This window comes from Dromiciops gliroides, chromosome 6 (genome assembly GCF_019393635.1).
Source record: "Dromiciops gliroides isolate mDroGli1 chromosome 6, mDroGli1.pri, whole genome shotgun sequence".
NCBI classification, from domain to species: Eukaryota; Metazoa; Chordata; class Mammalia; order Microbiotheria; family Microbiotheriidae; genus Dromiciops; species Dromiciops gliroides.
The window spans coordinates 228,886,825-228,904,868 of NC_057866.1; the positions used below are offsets into that span (position 1 = coordinate 228,886,825).

An 18,044-nucleotide genomic window follows, 5' to 3' on the forward strand; every position below is an offset into this window, starting at 1 on the left:
GTTTGCAACCTCAGTGTCATATCGTTGACTCCTCACTCTCACTTCCCTAAACTCAGAGATATACTCAGTTGCCAAATCTTTCTTTTTTTCCATGTCCACCACATATCTCATCTAATCTCCTCCTCTTCATTCACTCAGATATCACCCTCCTAATTGGTCTGCCTGCCTCAAATTTATCCCCATTGCAGTCTGGTGTCCACACAGCCATCAGCATGATTTTCCTAAAGGGCAGATCTAATAAAGTTTCACTTCTACTCAGTAAACTCCAGTGGCTCTCTCTTACTTCCAGAATTAAATATAAGCCCTTCCTTTTGGTATTTAAAGCCTTTACACCTTTGCCCTCTTCCATCTTTTCTAGCCTTATTAGACATTACTCCCCTCCATGCACTCTATGGTCCAGTATATGGTTGTTCTCCATACTGGGAATGTGCTCTCATCTTAGGATTCCTAGTTGCTTTCAAGAACACTGTTCAAGGGCCCCCTCATTTATGAAGCCCTCCCTGATCTCTTGGCTGCCAGTCTTCCCTGAGGTTGCTTTGTACTTGCTTTGTGTGGATTTAGGATATATATGTGTATTCTTTTTTTCCTTCAATAGTATTTCATTTTTTTTCCAGTTACATGTAGATAGTTTTCAACATTTGTTTTTATAAGATTTTGAGTTCCAGATTTTTCTCCCTCCTTTCCTTGCCTCCCCCCACCCCAAGACAGCAAATAGTCTGATATTGGTTATATAGTACAGTCATGTTAAACATATTTCCACATTAGTCTTGTAATGAAAGAAAAATCAGAACAAAAGGGAAAAAACCTCAAGGAAGAAAAAAAAACAAAAGAAAAAATAAAAATAGTATGGTTCAATCCGCATTCAGATTCCACAGTTCTTTTTATGGATGTGGAGAGTATTTCTCATCATGGAAATGTCATGGATCATTATATAGCTGAAAAAAGCAAAGTCTATCACAGTTGATCATCACACAATGTTGCTGTTACTGTGTACGGTGTTCTCCTGGTTCTGCTCACTTCACTCAGCATCAGTCCACTTAAGTCTCTAGGTTTTTCTGAAATCTGCCTGCTCATCATTTCTTACAACACAATAGTATTCCATTACATTCATATAACACATCTCATTCAGCCATTACCCAATTGATGGACATCCCCACAATTTCCAATTCTTCACCACCACAAAGAGAGATGCTAGAAATATTTTTTGTACACGTGGGTCCTTTTCCCTTTTTTTCTCTTTGGGATACAGACCCAGTAGTGGTATTGCTCGGTCAAAGGGTATGCATAGCCCCATAGCCCTTTGGGCATGGTTCCAAGTTTATGCAGGTATATTCACATATCTCTGCTGTTTGAATGCAAATTCCTTGAGAACAGGTGCTGTTTCAGGTGCCTATCAGAGCATTTGCTTAATGATGCTTATTTTTAAATTGATTCTCTTTAAGAATGATGTAATTCAGTTTTAAGTCATTCAGCACATACTTGGTTTTTTGTCTCATGGGGGAAGATAAGTGTGCTTGAAGAAATCTACTGAGATTTATTTCAAAAATCTGAATTATATTTCCTATTTGTTTGAAAATATTTTATATTTCATTGAAAACTACCTTTATTTAAGAATACAAGTAGCTAATCATAATGTTATATGGTTTTCATATACTTCATCTCACTTGATCTTTATGATAAACTGATGTGGGAGTGCAAGTGATTAAAAAACAAAGTTTTGGAAAAGATGGAAACTGGTTTCTAGAGGTAAAGTCCTGTGTCCTCATGCTTTGTTCAGTGCTTGCTCTCTAAGGTCTTAGGATCTAAATGATTCTTACAGTTTCATTTGTTTTATACTTTGTCTTTGTTCTCACTGGAGTTTGAGCTCTGAGGCCTGAGTTTTGCTTTGGGGAACATCTAGTCCCAGCCCATGTTGAGATAAGGCATTTATATGTCTGCTAAAACCACCCCTTCAATGAAGGGGAGTTCTGAGAGCCTTTTCAAATTTAGTTCCTCTTCTGAGTTTTGTGACCGTGGGCAAATAACTAGGTAAAGAAGCTAACAGGCTTGCTTTCTTGAGGTAGCTACTAAATGGTAATAATAAGCCTTGCAGACCACTTTCAAATAGCATCTCATTTGATCCTCACAACAACCCTGGGAAGTAGGTGCTGTTATCCCCATTTTACAGATAAGAAGACTGAGTCTGACAGACACCGAATGACTTGCCAGAGTCTTGCCCAGTGAGTTGCTCTTATTTATCCGTTGTTCCCTCTGACCGGGGAATATAAGGGAGCTTGGCCAAGCTAGTAGCATAAGATTGTGTTAGGTGTTTTTTTTCCTCAATTTTTTAAACTCCTAAAATGGTTTTCTTTTCCCTAAGGATCGTAATAATGCAAGGCAAATTCATGAAGGGGCAAGTTTACCTTTTTTTGAAGTGTTTGTTGATGCTCCTCTGCATGTGTGTGAAGAAAGAGATGTCAAAGGACTCTACAAAAAGGCTCGAGCAGGAGAAATTAAAGGTAAACAAAGGTGACATTTTCTGTGTTGTCATTAGAGATTTACCTTATTAACCACAGTAGAAGTTGACAGTTTGGGCAAATGGGAAGGACTCAAGTCACTCCCCAGCTTGTTGCTTCTAGGAGCAAATGCAATTCCTGTTGGGGATTTTCACAACTTCACAACTTTGACTCAACCTTCCTTTCCTGGAGGCAACTCCCTCCATAACTCTGCCTCTTAGAATCTGTAATTTCCATTTAAGACTCAGCTCAGGATCCACTTTCTACATGACCTTTCTCGAATCTCTCTTTTGCCTCCACCCCTTCTTTGCTACTCATGCTCTTCCCTACACATTGTACACTGTATTTGTATTTGTTGTCACCCTGTTAGAATAACAAGATCCTTGAGGACAGGGACAGTTTCCATTTTTGTCTTGTTTCCAGTAACTAACATAGTCTTTGGTGCATAACAGGTATTTAATAAATACTTGTTGAGTTACTAGTTGGTGGGAGTTATTCTCCTGAGATCTAGGCACTAGAGGGGTAGAACTTATGCAGATTGGAGATAACCCACCTGATAGTCTTAGAAACCTAAATGGAGATAAAGTGGTAAGCCTGTGTTCCAGGGAAGGGAGTTGTAGGTCACATAATAATGAGGGAAATTACTAAATTTTGAAATCTGAAAATTCCTTGTTTGTACATAAAATTTGCATATAATAAGCACTTGTATATAAAATTCATAGTTCACTGAATGAAATCTCAAAGGCCAGTTATTGCAACCCATACTTCTCTACATTTCTAACAAATGGGTCATTTGGTCTCTTTTTGAAAATCTTTGGTGATGAGGTGACCCCTTCACTATCCCGGAAAACTGTGTTGGGGAAGCTGTAATCTTTAGAAAGTTTTTCATTATATCAAACCAAAACTTTGCTGTCTGCAACTTCACATTATATCTAGTTGTACCCTTTGGGCTTAATGGGATAAGAAGGGATTATTTTCAGATACCTGACAGGAGCCCTTGTGTTTTCCCCTGACCTTTCAGGACTTCCTCCTTCCATTCTTCTCCTCCCCCTCCCTGCAATTTTTGTCAATCTTATCTGGTTCCTTCCTTCTCCTATGGTTTAAACTTCAATTCCCTTATCTACCTGGTTACCTTTCTCTAGATATGTTCCAGTTTATCATTGTGCGAGGGGTAGAGACTGGAAGTATTGTTATGGGTTCTTGGCACTTTTTATTAGTGCCTAGTTTCCTTGACAGGACACATTGCCTGTTGGTTGTTCTTTGATCTCGAAGAGGACCATGACATCAGGGGGTGATGTCATGACTTGCAGGGAATTGGATTTAAGTGGGGGAGGGCCGTGCAAGGTCACTAACCTCTCTCTTCCAGAGCCATCTGGGTCCAGTGGCAAGATAGAGATTAGGATGACTAGAGATAGCCCAGGATGTTTGAGGCAATCAGGGTTAAGTGACTTGCCCAGGGTCACACAGCTAGTTAGTGTCTGAGATGAGATTTGAACTCAGGTCCTCCCACCATCAGGGCCAGTGCTCTATCCACTGCCCAACCTAGCTGCCCAAGGGCACCTCTGAAGTCTTTTCACTGTACTATAGTGAACTTCAGTCAGAGGACTTGGGTTCAGAGCCCACCTCTGACATTTACTATGTATATAATAGGGACCTATGGTGAGTCACTCATTCTCTCTAGGACTCAGTTTGCTCATTTGTAACATATGGGTGAGACTAGATAACCTCTTGGGGTGTTTTCCAGTTCTAGATCTATGATCATATGAACTTAAAATTCCCTAGGTGAGCAGTTACTGAGAATTTCCCTGTCCATTGAATTCCATTCCTCCTTAAACTGATATTTACAAATACCTGACTGACTGGACCACCTGGCCATTATTTGTATTTTTACTTTTATATTTATTCTGTATATTTTCATATACATCCTTTTTGCTTCCCTTGTTAGAGTGAAAGCTCCCTACAGTAGGGATTGTTCCATTCATCACATCCCTGGTGACTGGCACATAGTAAATAATGCTTATTAATTGATTTTTAAAAAAATTATTATTTTATTTTTATTTTTTTTGGGTCACACAGCTAGTGTCAAGTGTCTGAGGCTGGATTTGAACTCAGGTCTTCCTGAATCCAAGGCCAGTGAAACCACTGTGCCACCTAGCCGTCCCCTTGTTAATTGATTCTTATAAACAAACAAAGGCACTCTGGCTCACCAGTTATATTAAATCCCCATGTCCTCTCAGGCTGTCAGGGAAGTTACATAAAAGAGTATTTTGATGCATATGTTTAATGAAGAATAAAGCAAAACATCCCTCTTCCACCCAAAAAACCACCCAAAGGAAAAAACAACCAACCTGCTACCATACTTTAGCAGAAATCTTATCTTAGTGAGCTAGGTTTCACTTTGTTGTGTACCTACTTATGGCCAAAGTGTGGCAGTCAACACTGGGGTTATAGAGTAGTGAGTGAGTCTGAGCTGGAGAACGTGTGTGTGTGTGTGTGTGTGTGTGTGTGTGTTTTTAAATCTTTTCTCTCCACTTTTATTAATAGGCTTCACTGGGATTGATTCTGAGTATGAAAAGCCAGAGGCCCCTGAATTGGTGCTGAAAACAGATTCGTGTGATGTGAATGATTGCATCCAGCAAGTTGTAGAGCTGCTACAAGAAAGGGTAAGGAGAGGTCAAGGGGGGAAACATTAGGAGTCAAGTGTGTTTATCCTGCATACATTCTTTCACCTCTTCCCACATAAGTGAAAGTGAAAAATCAGACTCTGAGGTAAAACAGAGGTCATATGGACAAGGTTATGAATTGTTATTTTTGAAATTTGGATGAAAATGATGCCAAATATGGGTTACAAAGACAAAATTTCCAAGAAGGACTCTTAAAAAAAATTGTGTGTGTTTTCTTTTTTGGGGGGAGGATCAAGAGGTGTCTATTTGTCAAAATTCTCATTTGATTTTAATCATGGAGTTGATGTCTTTAAGAGTTTTTTAATGTTTATTGTAAAATTCGTTAAAATAATCCCAATTCTTTCTCTCCCACATTGAGCAAGGAAAGGAATATGATACATGTAAAGTCACACAAAACTTATTTTTGTGTTAGCCATGTTGTAAAAAAAGAAAAAGTAACAAAAACAAAGGGAAAAATATTCTTCAATTTGCCCATCAGTTTTCTCTCTGGAGGTGGATAACATTTTTCATCATGGATCCTTTGGAATTGTCTTGGATCATTGTCTGCATCAGAGTAACTAAGTTGTTCATAATTGGTCATCCTTACAATATTGCTGTTATTATCTACAGTATTCTCCTGGTTCTGTTCATATCACTTTGCATGAGTTCATATAAGTCTTCCTAGGTTTTTCTGAAACCATTCTGCTCAACATGTCTATATATGTGATAACACAATAATACGCCACTGCAATCATATACCACAATTTATTCAGCCATTCCCCAGTTGATGGGAATCTCCTCAGGTTACATTTCTTTGCCACCACAAAAAAGCAGCTATAAATACTTTTATACATGTGTGTCCTTTTTCTTTTCTTTGAAATTTTTGGGACACAGACCTAGTTGTAGTATTCAAGGCAGATATTTGCATAAAACAATGGTTGTAATTAAGTCATGTTTTTACTTCAGTGAACAAATAATTTGTTTTTCCATAAGACAGTTAATGATAAGACCCTAATTTAATGAAATTAACAGTTCTTCCTTATGTTGGATTATAAGATCATAGACTTAGAGATGGAAGGGACCTTTTGATGTCATAGGGTCACATGATCATAGTTTTAGAGTTTGAAGGAAACTCAGAGTCTGTCTAGTTCAACCCTCTTGTTTTATAGATGAAGAAACTGAGGTCCAAGGAAGTTATATGACTTGTCCAAGGTTAAACAAATAAGAATCAGAGGTAGGATTTGAACTCAGATCTTGTGAATCAAAACAGTACTCTCTCTGTATAATGCTTCCTTCAATCCCCATTATTTCCAGATGAGGAACAGTCAGGCCCTGAGAACTTAAGGAAGTAAGTAGCAGATATGACCCCCTGTCAGTCCTCAGACTTTTCCCTTCTCCCACATTACCAAATCAAGGCTGTCATTTTCCAGAAGAGCAGCCCGAGGTTCAGGAGGTTAAGTAATTTTCCAGATGTTTGCTGCTGTTCTTCCCTTGCTTGTCACTTTCTAAGACATTTGTATGGGGCTCTCTTGTTTGCTCTCTTCCTCCTCCAGATAAGGAGATGGGCTCACTGAGCCTATGTAGGTGGTTTGTTCTGTCACATCTTTCTAGTACAGAGCAGATGTGTGACTCAGATCCAGCCTTTCTGACTGGTACCCTTTGGGAATTTGTGCTTTTCTTCATGTGGGTACTTCTTCACTAAGGCTTGGCAGATGGCTTCTAGTTGTGATGGCTCCTAAATTCCATAAAATACATAGAATTGCAAGGGAAACCAAGTCTATCAGTCAATCAGTAAATTTTTTTTTGTTTTTATATATATATATATATACACATATATATTTATTAAAAGAATAAACCACAAATGATAAATTTCAACTGTAAGATGTTCAACCTTTTGGTTTCTTCTTTTTTTTTCCTTTAAAAAAATAATAAACATTTTTATTTATAGTTTTGGGGTTCCAATTTTTATCCCTGTTCCCTCTCCCCCCCTCTCCCGCCCTGCTCCCACCCTGAGGCAGCAAACAATCAGATATAGGATATACATGTATGATTATGTAAAACATTACGATAACTTGTCATTTTATACAAGAAAACTTGATTAAAAGAAAAAGAAAAAAAGTGAAAAATAGCATGCTTCAGTCTGTTCCATCAATATCATTTCTTTCTTTGGAGGTGGATAGTATGTTTCATCCAAAGTCCTTTGGGATTGTCTTGGATCATTGTATTGTTGTGAATAGTGAAGAATCAGTAAACATTTATTAAGTGCCTGCTGTGTTCCAGGCATTGTGCTAAGTTGACATATAGCTGTCAAAATATTTTTTTAAAAAATTGGTCTCCAGATGAAGGAGCCTCATTTTGGTCTAGCAGTGGAGGGGACAGGGGGAGGCCTTGTGCAGGAATTCTTTGCCAAGCCTGTACTTGAATTTGGTATGAGACCTCATACCGCTGTGCTTTGTTGCTGTGGCCTTTGAGAACCCAGAGTCACTGCCTGGCCAGGAAGTCAACTCCTTAAGAAGAGTGACTTTTTTCTTCCATTTTTTTTTTTTTTTTTGGTGGGGCAATGAGGGCTAAGTGACTTGCCCAGGGTCACACAGCTAGGAAATCTGAGGTCGGATTTGAACTCAGGTCCTCCCGAATCCAGGGTCAGTGCTTTATCTACTGCACCACCTAGCTGCCCTTTTTCTTCCATTCTTTAACTTTGTACTCCCCATGTCTGACTCATAGTAAGTACATAGTAGGCACCTAATAAATGCTAGTTGATTGAAATAAAGTCCCATTCTGCCTGGAGAATTTCTATTTAATAATTGCATGGGATCCTGAGATACTGTGAGTGAGTCTGCACATCTTTTTTATTTTTATTTTTTCATTTTACCAGACCTTTTTTTTAAAAAATTAAATGTAAAGATAGTTTTCAACGTTCACTTTTGTAAGATTTTGAGTTCCAAATTTTTCTCCTACCCCTCCTTTCCTCCCCCACTTCCGAAGCCACCTAGCAATCTGAATTAGGTTATACATTATAATCATGTTAAACATATTTCCACATTAGTCATGTTGTAAGATTAGAGTCAGAACAAAAGGAAAAAAAAACCAAGAAGAAACAACAACAAAAGCAATAAAAAAAGTGAAAATAGTATGCTTCAATCTGCATTCAGAGCCCACAGTTCTTTTTTTCTGGATGTGGAGAGCATTTTCCTTCATGAGTCTTTTGACATTGTCTTAGATCATGAGAAGAAGGCTGAGAAGAGCTAAGTCTATCACAGTTGATCATCACACAGTGTTGTTGCTACTATGTACAGTGTTCTCTTGGTTATGTTCTTTTGTATATACACTTCTCTCTCCCTCCCCCAGTTCAAATCCTTGCAACAAACTTTTATTTTATTTTTTACAGTTACATGTAAAGGTAGTTTTCAGCATTCATTTTCATAAGATTTAGAGTTCCAAATTTTTCTCCCTCCCTCCCTTTCCTCCCCCCTCCTACAAGATCGCAACCAGGTTATATATGTACAAACCACAAGTGTTCTTTTTATCAGTTCTTTCTATAGGGGTGTATAGTAAGCTTCCTCATTAGTTCCTTGGGATTGTCTTGGATCATTGCATTGCTGAGAGTAGTTAAGTCATTCACAATTGCTCATTGAACAATACTGCTGTCACTACACACAATGTCCTCCCAGCTCTGCTCACTTCACTATACATCTATGTTCATTAGTCTTTCCAGGTTTGTCATTTCCTGTAGCACAAGATCATTCTACTACAATCATATAACACAGCTTTTTCCATCATTCCTCAGTTGATGGACGTTCCCTTGATTCTCAATTCTTAGCCTACACCAAGAGCTGCTATAAATATTTTTTGTACAATTTTCCCCCCTTTTCTCTTCTTCATTATTACTATTGTTAACTGTTTCCCTTCCATCCTATTCCCTTCCCCATGATATTTATTCTATTATCCATCTTCTTTCATCCTATCACTCTTCAAAAGGGATTTGCTTCTGTCTGTCCCCTCCCCCACTCTGCCCTTCCTTCTTTTGCCCCTCTCTCTTTATCCCCTTCCCCTCCTGTTTTCCTACAGGGTTAGAGAGATTACTCCACCCAATTGAGTGTGTACATTATTCCCTTCTTGAGCCAATTCTGATGAGTGTTAGGCTCATTTACTGCCCAGATTAAATAGATTACTCCACCCAGTTCGGGGGTGTGTGTGTGTCTGTGTGTCTGTGTGTCTGTGTGTCTGTGTGTGTGTGTGTTAGTATCTCCTTGAGGCAGCTCTGCTGAGTTTGAGGTCTTTGAGCCTTCTGATGAGTGTAAAATTCATTTACTGCCCTGCTCCTCTCCCATTTCTTTCCCCACTCCATAAGCCTTTTCCTGTTTCTTTCCTGTAGGATTTCACCTCTGCCCTTCCCCCTCCCCCAGTGCATTCCCTTCACCCCTCAATTTAACCCTAAAGATGTCATCACCTAGCTAGGTGACACAATGGACAAAGCATCGCCCATGGACCCAGGGGGATCCCAGCCAAAACCCAGCCTCAGACACAAGACAGTCACCCACTGTATGACCCCAGGGATGTCCCCCAGCTCCAATTTTTTTATGGTTCTCTAGGGTCTTGTATTTGAAAGTCAAATTTGCCATTCAGTTCAGGTCTTTTCATCACAAATATCTGAAAGTCTTCTTTTTCATTAAAGTCCCATTTTTTCCACTGAAAGATTATGCTGAGTTTTGCTGGGTAGGTGATTCTTGGTTGTAACCCCATTTCCTTTGCCCTCTGGAATATCATATACCATGCCCTCTGGTCCTTTAATGTAGAAGCTGCTAGATCTTGTGCTATCCTGGTTGGGGTTCCACAGTACTTGAATTCTTTCTTTTTGGCAGCTTGCAATATTTTCTCCTTGTCCTGAGAGTTCTGGAATTTGGCTATAATATTTCTGGAGGTGATTAGTGGATTCTTTCAATTTCTATTTTAGCTTCTTCTTCTGGAATTTCAGGGCAGTTTTCCCTGAGAATATCTTGGAAGATGATGTCTAAGCTCTTTCCTTGATCATGGTTTTCAGGTAGACCAACACTTTTCAAATGATCTCTCCTGGACCTATTTTCCAGGTCAGCAGTTTTTCCCAGAAGATATTTCACATTGCCCTCTATTTTTTTATTCATTTGGATTTGCTTTATTGTGTCTTGGTTTCTCATAAAGTCACTGGCTTCCATTTGTTCAATCCTCATTCTTAGGCAATTATTTTCATCGTAGAGCTTTTGTACCTCCTTTTCCATTTGGCCAATTTGACTTTTCAAGCTGTTGACTTTTTTCTCATGTCTTTCCTGCATCATCCTCATTTCTCTTTCCATTTTTTCCTCTACCTCTCTAACTTTATCTTCAAAGTTCTTTTTGAGCACCTCTATGGCCTGAGACCAATTCATATTTTTCTTGGAAGCTTTAGATATAGGGGCCCTGATGATTACTCTGAGAGTACACCTCGGTCTTCCTTGTTACTGAAGAAACTTTCTGTGGTCCTCACCTTTCTGTGTCTGCTCATCTTGCCTTTCTTTTACTTGACTTTTAGCTCCTTAAAGTGGGGCATTGTTTCCAGGCTGCAGTATCCCAAGCTTAAGAAGTCCCAGGTGGTATGATTTAAGGAGAATCAGGTTCTTCAGTGGCCTGGCCTGTTCCCTGGTCCTTAGATGACCCCAGACCAACTTGCTAATCAACCAGCTTTGTGTGTGTTGTGGTTGTCAGCTCAGAGGAGCCTGTGCCCCTCCCCAACCTGGGCCACTGCTACTCAAGCCTACCTCCTGGTTCCCAGCAGGGGTGAAAAACCCAAGTTCTGCCTCAGCACCAGCATAGACCCCTGTATTCTTCCCCCTGCCCAGGGCCTAGCCGTCTCACCAGACTGTGAGCTTAGTTCCAGACAACACTGGTGCTTCAGCTGATTCAGAGGCTCTGGGGGTTTGCTTCTCTGGTGAGGCCTTCCTGGGACTGGATCTGTGTCATGGTGACTGTGGTGTTGGACTCCACTCCTGTATCAGCACAGCAGCTCCCTCCTTCTGACCTTCCAAGCCGTTCTTGGTTAGAAGATGATTTCAGCACATTCTTCTCTGAGTTTTGCTGCTCCAGGCATTTTCCTATGGCGTTATTTGGATGTTTTTTGGAGAGATTGTCTCATGAGTTCAAGAGTTCATTGCCTTTCCTCTGCCATCTTGGCTCTGCCCCAGAAGTCCCCCCTAGTTCAAATCCAATCATATTAGCACTTTGACCCTGTTCATTGCCCATTGGAAGTTCTTCATAACAGTGAAATTAAATATCTGGTCACAATCCCTATTTACATTCTTTTTAAATCTTGAGAAAAATCCTTACAATTTCATAATATTTAATATATGGATTGACACTGGCACCCTTGCTTAGTCTGTGTGTCAGACAGTCATCTGTCGTTTAAGATATCCTGAAGGAAAAGGGTTGACAAGTGCCTTCATTCTTTCTTTCCCTGTCACTGTATTGTGACCTATTATAATTTACCAGTGCCCACTTGGGTATATTTTTTTTTGTGTGTGATGTAGTTGGGGTTAAGTGACTTGCCCAGGGTCACACAGCTAGTAATTGTTAAGTATCTGAGACTGGATTTGAACTCAGGTCCTCCTGAATCCAGGGCCGGTGCTCTATCCACTGTGCCACATAGCTGCCCCCAGTTAGGTGTATTTTTAGGTTAGTTTACTTAGTTTTAACTAGATAAAATTGGTAAGCAGTTTAAAAAGATTCTTTTCAAGAAACTGTGGAAGCTAGTACTAATAAGGTGGCTAATCATGGCAGACCTGATCCTTCTGCTCTGAGAGGTCCATCTTTATCACATTAAGAGGTAAAAACAATAATTGTCTGGTCAGGATAAGAAATCAGAAAGTAACCATGACAGTGTTTTGTATCACACAGAATCTCATTGGCCTTGTCATCCTTATACATGGGTGAAACTTACTGTTTCTGGGATGCTCAGTGGGCTCTTGGTAGCATGTGACCCAGTAGATAGTTTGGAAAAAATAAATACACCGAGTCTGTTCCTTAAAGGTAAAAGTTATTTTTTAACAACGGGTGAGAAAGTAACTATAAAATGAATGAAAAAGAGTCACGCTGGGAGAGCACATTGAAAAAAGCCGTTTGAAAATTAGAGATCATAGCAGCCAGCACCTCTTAAGTGCTTTAAAGCTTTCCGCGCACTTTATGTTCTGCTTCCCATCATTCTTATTCGAAATGTGTCCACACTTATGTAACGTTTTTGCCAAACAATGAAAGTTTGTTATGTATAAAATTCTTGGAAACAGAATTTGGAAGGTTTACATTTCATGAGATTTTGTTGCCCAATGATCGAAGTGTGATGATGATGATCAACAACAGTTACCTATAAAAACTCTTTATCTGCGTATTTTATAAACTTGGCAAGAGAATTTTTTAACCTACAGTTTAAAAAAAAATCTTCCAAATGAAGAATTTCAGTCGGTTTTGAACTGGCATTTTTTAAAAGTAATAAACATTTTTATTTATAGTTTTGGGTTCCAATGTTTATCCCTCTGCCCTCCTTGAGGCAGTAAGGAATTAGATTTAGGTTATATATGTACAATTATGTAAAACATTACCATATTAGTAATTTTGTGTAAGAATACTTGAATAAAGGAAAAAAATGAAAGAAAGTGAAAAATAGAATGCTTCAGTCTATGTTCCATTAATATCAGTTCTTTTTTTGGAGGTGAATAGTATGCTTCATCATTAGTCCTTTGGGATTGTCTTGGATCATTTTAGTGTTGAGAATAGTTAAGGCTTTTGCAGTTAGTCATCAAACAATATTTCTGTCTCTGTGCACAATGTTTTCTTGGTTAGGCAGTTAGGTGGCGCAGTGGATAAAGCACCGGCCCTGATCTCAAATCCGGCTTCAGACACTTGACACTTAATAGCTGTCACTGAACCCTCATTGCCCAGCAAAAAAAAAAACCCAAAACAAAAACAATGTTCCCTTGGTTCTGCTCTCTTTACTATACATCAGTTCATACAATTAACTGATATGTTAAAAATAAGATAATGCAATACAGTTAGATTAGTATTTAACCACTACTGTTTGACATCTGTGAGGATAGAACTTTATGCACTGAATTTCAGCAAAAAACTTTACCGAATTTATGGCTGGACCTGAAAGGTGAACCTCATGATTTATTTAGTTATGTGTAGTCAATGTTGCACTTCTTTTAGCTTTTTGTGTGGTGTCTTTTGTAGCCACAACCAAGTTTTGAAATTAACTCATCTTAGAACCAGACCTTTGCATTTAAAGAGTTAATGAAGGGAATTCAATCATACTGCTATTTTAATACTTAAAATTTAGAAGGATGAGATATAAAGAAATAAATAGTATTTAAAAATGAGTTTTATTTATCAACAATACATAAAACTTTTGTTCTCTCTGGAGAAACTTTCTATTTTTCTCTATATTTTGTAACAATAGCATAAAAATACACCCATATAATTTCTAAATATACAATATGGATACATGCTTAAAAAGTTGTACTTTTGGATGTAATCACAAATAAAGTTTGGACACCACTTTTAGAACAATTAGAGGAAGGTTGATTTTACATTTTAAGTTGGAAATTACTAGCATAGCAGGAAAATCCCCCAGGCCCTGGCTATCATTGGAGAGAGTGAAATAAATAATGAATTACAAAGCATACCATAGGGACACCAGTCTTGGATTCAGGAAGACCTGATTTAAAATCTCGTCTCAGACACTTGACACTTAATAGCTGTGTGACCCTGGGCAAGTCACTTAACCCTCATCGCCTGGCTCCAAAAAACAAACAAAAAACTCAAACCCAAACCCAAAACAAACCCTAATGCACCAGGCATTGTGTGAGGTGCCAAGAATACAAATAAAAAGAATGGAGTGGTCCTTGCTATTAAGGGCTTTCACTCTTAATTGGGAGGTGGGTGAGGGCAGGACCATAAAGACATATACTTAAGAGTAGAAATAGAATCTGTGGAAGAAGGAAAAGTACAATGCAGTGGAATCCAAGCTAGGGAAGGAGGAAGGCACTAGCATTTTGGGCATCAGGAAAGATTTCAAGTTGAAGGTGGGACTTGAAGATGGAGAGGGGTTTTGTGCAGCAGAGGTGAGCATGTCATGCTTTCTAGGCCACTGCAGAAACCCTGAGGTGAGGGATAGAGGACCAGATGAAGGACGTTTTGTCTGGGCTCCAGAGTGTAGGAGGACAAAGAGTATATAATGCAGTTGGGAAAAATAGGGTGGGGGCAGGTTGTAAAGGACTTTAAAAGGTAAGTGGAGGGATTTTTTGTTTGTTTTTTTTTGTTTTGTTTTGTTTTGTTTTGCAGGGCTATGGAGGTTAAGTGACTTGCCCAGGGTCACACAGCTAGTAAGTGTCAAGTGACTGAGGCCGGATTTGAACTCAGGGAGTCCTGAATCCAGGGCTGGTGCTTTAGCCACTGTGCCACTTAGCTGCCCCCAAGTGGAGGGGGATTTTTAAATTTAACTGAGAAGCAAGAGTATAGCAGGAGTTTTCTGAGTAGGAGAATGACATGGTTTGATATGTGCATGTGGAAAATCACTTTCTTTTTTTTTTTCTTTTTTAGTGAGGCATTTGGGGTTAAGTGACTTGCCCAGGGTCACACAGCTAGTTAAGTGTCTGAGGCCGGATTTGAACTCAGGTATTCCTGACTCCAGGGCCGGTGCTCTTTCCACTGGGCCACCTAGCTGCCCCGGAAAATCACTTTGGCTGCTTGAAAGGGTAGGACTAGAATGGGGAGAGACAAGGCAAGGACACCCCTTGTTCTTGTTGTCGTTTTTCAGTCAGACCCGACTTTTCATGAGCCCATTGGGGGTTTTCTTGGCAGAGATGCTGGAGTGGTTTTCCATTGCCTTCTCCAGCTCATGTTACAGACGAGAAAACTGAGGCAAACAGGGTGAAGTGAATTTCCTGGGGTCACACAGCTAGTATGTATCTGAGGCCAGGTGAACCAACTAGTTGCTCCTAAGGAGACCAGTTAGGAGTGTATTTTTAATAATCTAGGCAAAAGAGGATAAGGAAATAAAGAAAGCTGAATTTGTTAGTATCTGACAATAAAAGTGCGGTACATGTAACTAGATATGCATTCCCAGAATAGGTTTTTCAGCATTCTCCTTGAAGACCCAGTTTCTTGGATAACAATAACCTTTTCCCCTGTGCTTTGCCTTCTCTCTTCTCAGCCAAGAAATTGATCCTCTTGGTGCCCAGGACCTTCAATAAATAAACCTTTATTATTAAGCACCTGCTACAGGCAAAGAGAGAGTGGATACTGTTGTTTGGAAGAACAAACCTCAAATATGAAATAGTTTTAGAAAGAAATTTATAAGGTCATTTGGTAGAAGAGAGTGAGCTGGAAAGGAGGTGTGGCTCCCTTTGGTCCAGGCTCTAGAAGGTTTACATTATATAGGATTTAGACAAAGGAACATGAACCATGTGTATGCAATAATTTTACTGAGAGGGCAACTTGGAAGCAAGGTAAATTGAGATGAATATTAGTAAACATAAACAAAAAAATTGAGGCCAAAACACAAGCTTGGGTAGGCCCCAAAATAAGACCTGGGTGTGGGGGACCCAAAACAAGAATGTTTTGGGTCGATCTAGGATATGGAGGAACCCCATTGTATAATTTCCTGTAACCATTGACAGCATTCCTGGAGAGGTACTGAGGTCAGGGTCACATCCTGGGTTCAAACAGTCTCTAATCACATAAAGTTGGATTTAAACAGTATAATAATTAATAAGATATCTGAACAATTAAATAAAAATCCACATTTTGGTACAGTGAATAGACAGGTTTTGGTGTCAGCTTTGTGACCAACCCTGGGCCATTCATTGCCTGCGAAACTCAGAAACCATAAGTTACAGAAAAGTTGCTTATCTTCAGAGACTCACAGGGTCAGAGACATGGGGAGAGATAGAAAATGAGACATTCAGAGAGAGAAGAGTGGGAAAGGAGAAAAGGAAAGAGAAAACCAAGGAGAGAAGGATTAGAGGGCCCTGTGTGAGGTGCTGGGGACAAAGAAAAGTGCCCCATAGGAGCTTATGTTTCAGTGAATGAAGAGATTTGCTTACCATTGTTGGAACATAATACCCCAGGCAGTGGGAATGCTAGCTTTTCAATTCTGCATACTCTGAAGGGACTACATTTTGGAGGGATCTCTGTTTGGAGTTGCTCCTTTTAATATATTTCCATTAGAGAAAGTTGTTGGTTTGTTGTGTTTTGTCTGAGGAGATCAGGAGTGCATTCCTCACACAGCCGTCAATAGTGGACCGGCCTCAGGATATCACTATCTACAGGTAGGTTTTTAGTGACTTGGATCCCTCACCTGCTCACAGTCTCAGACTGCAGCACCTCCAGTCCCTGGGTTCTTTTTGTTTGTGGATGTGTGATTACATGAGTCATGATAACGTGATTATATAGGGTATACAAGGATGACACTAACGGAGATGGGATTTGGGATAGAATTTCTTTCTAATCTTGAAATGGTCACTAGATGGCCTGCTAGCATTGTCTTTTTATCAGCCTTCTCGTGGCTGAAAGAAATAAGGCTTTCTGCTGCTGTTTTTAATCTGAAGTGATGTTTTAAATGCTGTTTTTAAATCTAGATTTTACTGGTGCTATAAATTGTTTAAAGGTTTGTCTTTCTACAAAATGGTGGTTTAATGCCCTAAAATGTCTTTTACTCTGTACATAAAAACCAGGCTTCGCAGCTCAGTTCTCAAGTATTTCCAGAATGTTCTGTGTTGGTCTGCATGCTTGGGATGGGTGCTGTTCAGATAATAGAAATTTAATAGGTACATTAAAAATAGGAACATCTTAATGTTCAAAGGCGTACTTGGCTTAAGAAAAAAGTGCAGAAAATGGAGGGGGAAACTTTTAAAATGTGGGATCAATGTGCTCATTAACTTGTTAGTGGCTTATTTATGGAGATTGAAATGAAAACACGAGGGCTACTATTTCTAGGGGGCATCTGTTGTATGACCTGCGGATCTTCTCCCTGAGAAAAGTAATGGTGAGCGATCATTGCATGACAAAGCTATATAGCCAGTGTATATCCTTTCTTTAATCAGTTAAGTTATAAATGCTTGTTAAGTGCCTTCTGTATACAAGTCTCATGGGTCTTCTTTAAGCTATTTCTAGTGGCAGGAAAACGATCACCTCTGCTTTAATTATTGGGGTTCATATACATGCTTGAGAGACAGGATGGTGTAGTGGGTAATGGAGCTGATCTCAGAGTTAGGGAGACTGGAATTCATGACCAGCTTTTGACTCCTGCTCTCGGTATGAGAGGACAATAGCTCAGCCTTGCAGCATTGCCATGTAGCTGCACAGCGGGTGCTGATCTGTCTGGGTAAAGGGAGTTTCCTGAATGAGAGTTACCTATATCAGGATAACTATGGGTCCAATCCAGAACAGGCCCCTAAACCCTCGGTGATTCAGGCTTCATTTGGGTCACTAAACTGACTTTTTAACTATCCCCACTGACAGACTGGATTCATAATAGATGCTCATCTGAGGAAGACCTCTTGTTGCTTTCTTACTAAATACTCATAGTTCTGCTGTTGGGGTTAGCTCATTGCTACTTGGTTGGCCTGTGATCTGTTATTTTTGTTTTAAGGGAAATTGCCTGAAATAAATTATTTTATGTGCAAGTTGCAAAGAGCACACACTAAGGAATCCCAAGTCAAATGGACAGCTTGTGTGTGTCTGGAAAATAATTTCAGTTTGTTTTCCAGATATCCTGGCTTTCTCTTTGAGGTGGTTTTATCCCTTTTAGAGATTGGATAATGGTTTTGTGATAATTCATGTTGTCTCTAGAATGTGCTAGAGATGGTTTTTTGTCCTCCTTTGC

The 18,044-nt window shown here is 39.4% G+C and overlaps 1 protein-coding gene across 2 annotated transcripts in view; it reads left to right on the plus strand.

Moving 5' to 3' along the window:
* PAPSS1 (3'-phosphoadenosine 5'-phosphosulfate synthase 1) overlaps nt 1–18,044 on the plus strand; it is a 138,303-nt gene that overhangs the window by 39,591 nt on the left and 80,668 nt on the right. For both annotated transcript variants that reach the window (XM_043973385.1, XM_043973386.1), the window contains 2 exons: nt 2,360–2,498; nt 5,040–5,158. In XM_043973385.1, coding sequence (XP_043829320.1) covers nt 2,360–2,498; nt 5,040–5,158 — 258 coding nt within the window. The remainder of the gene's footprint in view (nt 1–2,359; nt 2,499–5,039; nt 5,159–18,044) is intronic.